We start from the raw sequence: 9417 nt of genomic DNA on the forward strand, positions 1-9417 counted from the left end.
TACTCTAATAAGTCCTATAACGCTTTCTTTTGGTTATTTGTGATTCCTCCTTCAAGATGTTTAAAACATAGACAACTCTAGTCATACCTAATTAGCTAGGTGTCCACAAGAAACAACATCATTCCAGCTGAGTAGGGAGCAAGCAATATTAAAAGAATAACTGAACATTATGCAGAGATTAAAGAAACTCATTATTGTAAACACCATGGGTAAACAATGGTTCCTAGATAGAGATTAATTTTTGAGCCAGTAACTATTTACAAGATCAAATCTTTAACACTTTTGTAGTTAAAATATTTTTTTAATGTGTCACTCAAGTATCCCTTGCTTTTCAATTGAAAATGGGGTTGCTAATATTTGGAATTACTTGAACTTTAAGTGCTCACTTTGTAGGACTTCCTCAATAGAGCCCATCATCTTTCTCAAGTTGCTATTTCAGAGTAGTAGCTCCCAAACAGAGCTACATTTTTAGTTGCCTAGGAAATAAGACAGGTCTCAGAGATGTACTGAATGGAAGCACGAGGAGTCAAAATCATACAAAAAGTATAGTCTAGGTTAGAAGTGCTACAAGAGTATTGCAGTGGGCATGTCCTTAACATAAACCATGTATAGAGCAGAAATTAATCCAATTTGAAAAGAAGTAAAGTTAAAATCTTTGTAGTAAGACTTTTCACACTGGGGAAAAACTAGAGATGCCATAAATCACAACCAAAGTGCTGAAATTACTAAAATAGAATCCAGTATCTAATTAACATGAATGCAAAATCCTTATTACTATAAAGTTTTGAATTTCTAATATCACTGGGTCGTCTTTTATTAAAGAACTAAATTGTTCTACTTGATGAGACTAAAAAGCGAGAACAAGCATTTGCAAATATAAGATTTTTATTTGAATGTTCTGTAAAACTGTAATCACAGTTAATGTCCTTGGGAATAAAGTATTATTTGATGTCATTTTGTAAATTTCCTTAATATTTATGAGTCAATGGTACTTTTTACAAGAACATGTCAACTATTGCTCAGGTTGTCTGGTTTACTCCTCTTAAAAAACTCTACTTATGCATTTTAATCAAAACTTTATGGATGTTTATTTAATTTAAACATACAGGTGCTGAATGTTTTTTTTTGCATCCTCAGTTATCAGGATATACTGAACTAAAACCAGATATTCATGTTGGGATGCAACTAAGAATTCCTTCATCTTAGCCGTTGCTTCTTGGCCAGAACCAGGGCTCTGCCCCACATTTGCCCAGGAAAGCCACAGTCCATGACTGTCCAGTTTTCTTGGAATGAAATGCACCATCTGAAGTTTCCAGAAGAAAGCACATTTAATCTTTGGATAATGTGCTCACAGGTGGGCAAGTGAGGCTGTCCTCCCTGTCACTAATGAGCTCCCCAATCCCACCAAGGTCAGCTGCCCTCCGTCATCTTCCCCTTGTCCTGTGAGTCACCACTGTGTTTATAAAGATAAGTCCAAGAGTATGAACACTTTATCTTCCATAGAAACACAAAATGGACACGCTTTTCCATTATGCTTGACTCTGTAATGAAAGCTTTAGGAAGTGAGTATAACATGAACTCATTCCTTCCCCCTCAGCAGACAGATGGATAGAGACATTCCAGTTTGTTTCCAGTCTTTTGTCTTTGGAGCATTTTTGGCATTTCCTTCAGGAAACGCGAGGTTGTGACCCAAGGTTTCCCCAGTGAACACATTTCTGTTTCCCACAGTTAACCTTACCCAGAAATGACATCGACTCTGTTAGGTGAGGTTTATCTTCATGTCCCAACTGTGTCCTGTGCATATTCAATGATACTTGAAAGCACAAATTCTGAAAGTAACAATAGCACCGGAGAGCCAAACACACCAAAATACTTCCATTTAATTCCCAATGAAGATGACAATAATATCACAATAAGAATTAACTATTACAATAATTCTGTGATGCTTACAAAGTACCCTTGCTCTCTTTTTATAGCTGGAGAAATTAATGACTAAGGAGGTTAAAGCTTTCAGATACTATGAATCAAGTTTTCAGATGAAAGGTGTGTGCTTCTCAGCCTACATTTTACAACTAGCTACTTCCTTGATGTGTATAGTCCCATATTGTTCAGAGGGTAGACTGGGAGAAGCCAAGACAGTGTTCCAGAAAAAAAGAGTGATTTAAGATTATCTCCCATACCCATAGCCCCACTTCCCCAGCATGTTGGTGGAAAGTCAAGAAGGTAAGCTTTTGTTGATGAGTTTGAACCAACCACTAAGTCTCATAATTTAAATTAGATTTACAACCACATTGTTTATATTATTTCTTTAAAAACCCATGTTTTAAGACAGAATTATTATACTTAATTTAGTTTGGCTTGAAGGTGATTTAAAACAAACAATTACATTTACTCGTCAAGGTGGTATTCAGAGTTTGGTGGTTTTCATCTCTTTACAACTGTTCAATGTTCACTTATTGAAGTTTCTCTTCCTGAAAAGGAGTGAGCGGTTTCTAAACAAACCACATTTTTTTCACACCCTAGTTTTTCAAGGTAAAATCCCTTAAAGAATAACAGAAATTTGCCCTCAACTTTGATTCTAAGGAGCCACATAGTCAAATAAAATGTCTTAATAATTATTTTTTAAAAATGCTCTTCACAAAGGAATCTTTAAAAAAAATCAGTTTATTAATGTTTAAAAGTTGATAAAGCTATGTGCAAAATGATCCACAAAAGTCAGAAACCTATTAAATACTATTTTTTTTTAAAAAAAGGACATTTCTCGGTTTAATTGCACTGAAAACCATACTAAAGAGACAGCAATATATTTTTATTCTTTGTAACATTTATACACATCTTCAATTAACTATTTGATGAACAGCTGTACTGAAATCTTCTGATGTTCCCTATCAGTTAAAGTAATGCTTTAAGGGCATAAGAGGGTGGTATTTTCTTAAGAAATACACATTCAATGGTGTTAACACAGGTTAGAAAAATCCAATAAAATGGTGAAACAAATACATTCAAAAATCAGGAAAAGTACTTTTAACACAAAATATAACCATACTGTTGGTTGAAATGATTCACACAACACTCCAACATAAACATCAAAAAAAGTGCCAAAAACAGATGCTGTATTTGTTAGACAAATTCGTTAAGAAATCTCTCTTTGTTTTACAAATTCACCCCCCAGTCAGTTTTCACCTTGTTTTGCTTGTTTGTTTCTCCTATGACACCAAGGATCCTGGCCGATACCATGTAGATAAATCCTTATGCAGATTTCAGCCACAATGGATAAAATCAAAGTGACTACAACCAAATTCCAAAACACTGATCCAGCCAACTCGGAAACTTTGGCCTCAGCAAATGAAATTGCTTTACTCCAAACCGTCTCCATCTCCTCACAGGCTACCTCCTGGACCCAGCCTATCTGCTACAGTTGATCAAGAAATGGACCATGCCACAACCCCAGCTCTGATGAATGCCAGGTAGTTAAAATATAAAGTAAAAGAATTTTGAGGAGGGGAGTGACGGGGAAGGGAGGGTGGGATCTGTAGAGCATACCTAGAGAAGCAGAAGTGCACACACTCGCTTGGGTTGGAAACTAAACTCAAAGAAAACATCTTCTCCTCAAAGCTCCTGAGAGAGACGCTTTCACACGGGGACACTAGTCTTTGAGGAGGGGCCAAATGAACCCTTCAGGAGCTTGACAATGCTAGACCTTTGGCTCAGTGCAAAATCAAAGCTCCACGGGGGAGGAAATAGATTCCAGGCGACGACCTGATCTCCACCCTTCCCAGTGCATTGTTCACAGGAACTAACTCTACCCACCAACACCCAGCACCGCCAGGCTGTTCTTACTCTCCTCCTCCCTCCCTCCGGCTCGCAGCAGCTCCTCCCTGGGAGCAGTCGAGGCACAGAGATTTTTTTTTCCAAACACTAGGGTGGTGGGCGACCATGCAGGAACACTCCCCATGGGTGGGCAGCTTTCAGTTTTAGGAAGAAGAGTTGACGTTTCCAGAGGACATAATGGTTTCTGGGTTGTCTCCATCGTCCTTCTGGGGGTGGGAGGAGTTGTCCGACTTACTGCGGCTGAATTCCACGCCTGCGATGATGGGTCTCTTGAATTTGCCGGTGGAGTCTCCGCTGGGACACTTGCAGCAAGACATGATTCGAATGAAGGCCCGGCGCATCTCCTTGTTGGTCAGAGTGTAAATGATGGGGTTGGTGCCAGAGTTGAGCACAGCCAACACCAGGAAGTATTCCGCTCTGAAGAGGATGTCGCAGGTCTTCACCTTGCAGCCCACGTCCAGCAGGAGCAGGATGAAGAGAGGCGCCCAGCAGGCGATGAAGACGCTCAGGACGATAATCACGGTCTTGAGCAGCGCCAGCGACTTCTCCGAGCTGCGGCTGGCCTTAGAAATGTTCTTGCGGAAGGTCAGACGGCGGCTCCGAGTCCTGACCAAAGAGTAGATCCTGCAGTACAGAATGACGATGGAGAGCAGGAGCAGAGTGAAGACGGTGGTGCAGAAGAGGATATAGTGCTTGTGGTAGAGCGGCAGCACCGTGGAGCAGCTAGACAGTGAGCTGATGCAGTTCCAGCCCATGATGGGCAGGCCACCCAGGATGAGGGAGATGACCCAACAGGCACTGATCAGCAGGAAGGAGCGGAAGCTGTTGCTCCCGTTATGGAGTTTCATCTTCAGCATGGTGATATAGCGCTCAATGGCGATGGCTAGGAGGCTGAACACGGAGGCAGACAGAGCCACAAACATACTGCCTTCCCGCAGAAACCACTGGGCAGGGGTGAGCTTGTAGGTGGTGGCCCCAGACAGGAGCAGGTTGGCTGTGTAGGCGACTCCTGCCAACAGGTCTGAGAGGGCCAAGTTGCCAATAAAATAGTACATGGGTCGGTGGAACTTCTTGGTTTTCCAAATGGTCAGCAAGACAAAGATGTTCTCTAGGATGATAAAGCAGCAGATCAGAATGAACACCACTGAGGTCAGTCTAATGCCGTTCTCCTTGTCCACGCTGATATTCAGCTTTCCCGTGTAGTTGTAATGCCGGACGATGATGTCATAGTTGACATAGTCGGAGACAGAGCTGCGTAGGGCCTTGACCAGCGGGATGCTGGTGGACCCCATGGTGCGCACGGCGTCCCCAGGAACGCGGGGATGGCGCTTCTCCAGACCAACGCTAGAGGGCGAGGCCGAGAGAGCCTTCACTTGCTCTGTGGTGGTTCAGCGAGAGAGGTCCAAGCTTTTTGTGTAGCTTTTCCTTGGCTGGAGAGGGCCTCGGAAACCGCAGCCTTAAACAAGTCACAAAGAGGAGAGAGTCAGGGAAAAAGCCACAGCACACTGGCATAATTCATCCTAACGAAGGCATTGCGCTAGTTTTGTTGTTGTTGATTTGTTTTAAGAAAACTTGGGGAGAGCGCAGAGAGAGGGATTTTTTTTTTAATCAAATTTTCATTTCTTACCAAAAAGAGAAAGAAGGGAAAGAAAGAGAGGAAGAAAAGCCAAAATTTTACCCAAACTGAAAACTCCAACTCAGCAAGACTAAAGTTCTCTCCATGGTCACATCCTCTCAATGGAAATGGAAAAACTGGAGAAGCAGCCCCATTCAACTCCATTCATGCCCCCTCATTCCTCCTCCTCCGCCCCCAGCCCCGCCAGGCTTCCAGACACGGTGGGCTCACCACCAGCTTACGGTCTCTCCCCGCAAGAGACCCAACCGCCAATATGAGAGCGGAGACGCACACCTCTGCCCCCCACCACCACCCAGCTAAAAGAGAGGAGAACTACCTCCTAAATGCCATGCAAGAAGTTAGATTTGCACGAAAATCATTTGACAGCGTAGGCCATTCTTCAGGCTTTATTAATAACTCTCTAGGAGCAGGTGTGCTTAGGGTCCGAGGGCGCAGCGTGGTGTGGGCAGCCAGCCCGCCCTGGCCTTTCGATAAACAGGAAAGCTTTGCGCCTCCGTGAAGCAACTGCCTTTTCTTTCTTCTTCTTCTTTTTTTTTTCTTGCAAGCCAATGCAAGAAAAAAATATAAAGATACTCAGTGAAAATCATTCATAAGACATTGCAAAATATCCCAGAAGTTTCGTGCATTCATTGATTTCCTAAGGAGTATTTTTAATTACTGTGCATATAGCCAACACACACACATACACAAAGAGAAGTTACACTACTGATAGCAGTACACAATACATGCCACTACATTCTTAATTCCGAGCGCAAAACTACTCTCCAGAAATTCGCGTAAACGGACGTGTGGTACTTTGCTAAGCTAGCGCGGGCAGTTTTATTTACCGCTCTCCGCCAACGCGTTGCCTCCTCTCATCAAAAGTGTAGAGGGATTGAAACATGGCACTGGTTAGCAGAAGTCTACTTGTAAGTTGTTTAAATGTTTCAAGGTAACGCAGCAATGGGAAAAAAGTGGCGTAATAGAGGCGAGAGCAATCCCAGCAATTCCCGGGACGTAGAAGCTGCTCGCGCCGAGAAGCTCCGCATTCCCCCCACCTAATTCCACACCCTGCTCGCGGGAGTGCAAGTTTAAGCCCGTACCCCCGCCTCCCATATTCTTTGTCTATAGGATTTCCAAAAATAAGCACCTTCCCTCCCTTTCTTCCCACCAACCGCAGCTTCCCCTATCCCCCACCCCTAGTCGGTTCTACAGCTGGGGCTTAACCCTTTTCCAAACTTCATAAATCACGAGTGCCCAAGAACAATCCCATCGGGTTGGGCTCCTTAGTAGCCCAGAGATGTGTGTTTCAAGTGCCCAGAGACGGATGTTTTAAAAGTTTTGGTTTGGCTTCATTCCTGTTTAAAACTTCGGGTCTGCCACTGAAGCCCTCCCGCGGCGGGGCTCCCCGCGCCCCCGGGCCCGCTGGCACCGCGCGCAGTCCCCTACCTCGCTCAGGCAGGACGCAGCTGCATTCGGAGAGCACCGGGTCTGCACAGCGCGCTCCGCATCTTGCTGCTGCCCGGGACAGACTACGTCGCTCTCTAAACTTACTCGAGTCGGGGTCCCCTCCCTCTCTGCACTGCGCGGGCATGCGAGCTGAAGTCGCCGAGCGCCCCGCTGAGGCTGGGTGGCTTCTTTAGAGAGAAATGGGGAGGGGTTTATGCCTAAACCCCCCACGCCCTCCGCCAGTGGCTGGGGGCCCCCGGCTCTCAGCTGCTGAGACTCACTGTCCAGGAAAGACTTTTTTTTTCCCCGCGGGGTGGGAGGGAGAAGCAAAAGAGAAAAAAAAAAAGAACCCCTCCTCCTCCACTAGCCACTGGAGGAAAAAAAAAAAAACCAGAAGGGGGAGGAGCCTGGTGCCCCCTGGACTCTAACGTATAAATCACAGCCCTCACCCTGCTATCCGCTGCTCCCAGGCGGTGGAGACCATTCTCCCGAGCCTTAGAAAAAACAGGTGTAAAGCCTTTGGGAACTTTTCTCTCGAAAAGTCTTAGGGGGCAGGGGACGGCCCAGAGCCTCGTAGTGCACCTCTCTGGTCGGCTACCCCCGCAGCCCTTGGGGGATCGGAGGCCCGAGGTTGTGGCCCTGAGCCCCTGGGCCGCGTCGGCGCAGGCACTGGAAACGGCAGCCGCGACCCAGCGAGTCCTGGCTGCGCTCCCGGGAGGAGAGGCTGGGCAGGGCGGTGAGAGGTATGGAGGGGGCAGCAGGCTGGGAGGGCGAAGGGCCGGGGAATTCTTCCCCTTCTCCCCGGCCCTGCCCCAGCCTGCTGCTGCCATGAAACTTGCGGTCTGAGCGGCAGAAAGTGGCTTTCGCGGGGCGCAAGGCAAAATGGGCCAGCGCCGCGCGGGGCGCTGGACAGGGGTTTCCCTCACTCGACTGGGTGCAAAGTCAGGCCGTGTGTCCCAGGTCTGGCCAGCGGTGAGGCTTTTGAGAAGGTGGGCAGCTGCCCGGACCTGAGAGATTTAAAACGCTTGGGCAGCTCAGGAATTTCCAAAGAAGAGCCACCGGACCCAGCCCAGCCGAGCGCTTGCAGCTCCCCGACCGGGGGGCCGACACCTCTCTCCCTTTTCTGCTTGGGAGGCAACTCAGAGGACCCCAGACATCAATGCTCGCCACTCACCCACTGTGTCCTTTTGCTTAGATGCTCCTTCAGAAGGTGAGACTGAGAGGTGGCATGGCAACTCCACCTAAGTCACAAGCTCGGGACACTTCTGCCCTGCCCTGCTCTGCAAAGACGGTTTCCACCCAGTCCTTGGTCGCACTGGCTTCCCTTCCCTGCAGATGTGAGCGCAAAACTTCTCTGTTGTGCAGTTTTGACAGACACACCCTGTACCTGAATGACTCAGAAGGAGGCCGAATGAATAAACAACAAGCCCCTGGCTTCTGGGATCTTATGAGTTTGCAAAGGAAAAACTCAAGCGACAGTTAATTCACAGCTGCCTGAAAGCTCTCATCATCAGAGTTCCACCCAGCACATACCCACAAATTCAGAAACAGTAGGTGCATACAACTCAGAAACTAAGATAACGGTCCTCTAGACTCTAGAATAGACTCTGATGGGGGTTGAGGACTTACTCCATTTAGAAGAGGAGATATGTTGAGTGTACTCATCACAACATAACTTGGGGATTTGGCCAACTCCACCCCACCCACTACTTTATAAGTTCTTTAAAGCGAAAGGAATTAAAATGAATTGGACACCTAGACTATATCAGGCATGTGACAGATTATCTAATTTCACACTATCACTCTGTGAAGCAAGCATTGGTCGTCATTTCATTGATGAGGGAAATGTCACTCGAAAAGCTTAAGTCACTAGATGTCCTAGCTAGTGAGTGGCTAATCTGGGTCCCTAAACTTAAATACTGCAGATGCTCTGTCTCCCACGTCAAACACTTTCAGGCAATAAACAGTTAAGGAATTGAAATGCATGTTCCTGAAGGGAAGCAAACTTCTAGCTTTAAAATTTTGAAATTGTATGATTTTTTTGACTGTACATGTGTACAAAATGTATTCAAAGTTATGCTAATGAGTGTCCTTTTAAAACCATTTATTTACTGACTATGCAAGTATACAAAACGTGTATACCAAAATATACTGATGAATGTCCTTTTTTTCCACCACAAAGCATTTTCTTTTTGCTGACATGTTTTATTAAATTTTATTTTTATTTTTACCACCTTTTTTGTTATTAGGATGTTATTTTGGTTTTTTTAGAGCAGTTTTACAGCAAAATTGAGTGGAAGATACAGAGATTTCCCATATATACCTTGCCCCCACACGTGCACAGCCTCCCCATTATCAACATCTCCACAAGAGTGGTACATTTGTTATGATTGATGAACCTACATTGTCACATCATTGTCACCCAGAGTCCATAGTTAACATTAAAGTTCACTCTTGGTGTTGTACATTCTGGGTTTGGACATGTATCCATCATCATGGTATCATGCAGAGGGTTTTCACTC

The 9417-nt window shown here is 45.4% G+C and overlaps 1 protein-coding gene across 2 annotated transcripts; it reads right to left on the reverse strand.

Moving 5' to 3' along the window:
- Positions 1-2646: 2646 nt before the first annotated feature.
- On the reverse strand, positions 2647-8113 carry S1PR1 (sphingosine-1-phosphate receptor 1). 2 transcript variants are annotated; one of them, XM_070592734.1, is made up of 3 exons: positions 6896-7181; positions 5784-6004; positions 2647-5287 (listed from the first exon to the last, which is right to left on the reverse strand). In XM_070592734.1, exon 3 carries the CDS (start codon positions 5121-5123, stop codon positions 3975-3977), a length of 1149 nt encoding a protein of 382 aa, XP_070448835.1. In that variant the 5' UTR covers positions 5124-5287; positions 5784-6004; positions 6896-7181; the 3' UTR covers positions 2647-3974. The 2 variants fall into 2 exon arrangements, with proteins under 2 accessions (XP_070448835.1, XP_008517002.1); XM_008518780.2 differs by lacking the exon at positions 5784-6004 and having other exon boundaries at positions 6896-8113.
- Positions 8114-9417: the final 1304 nt, after the last annotated feature.

The sequence above is a fragment of the Equus przewalskii genome, chromosome 24, assembly GCF_037783145.1.
Source record: "Equus przewalskii isolate Varuska chromosome 24, EquPr2, whole genome shotgun sequence".
Classification (NCBI taxonomy): domain Eukaryota; kingdom Metazoa; phylum Chordata; class Mammalia; order Perissodactyla; family Equidae; genus Equus; species Equus przewalskii.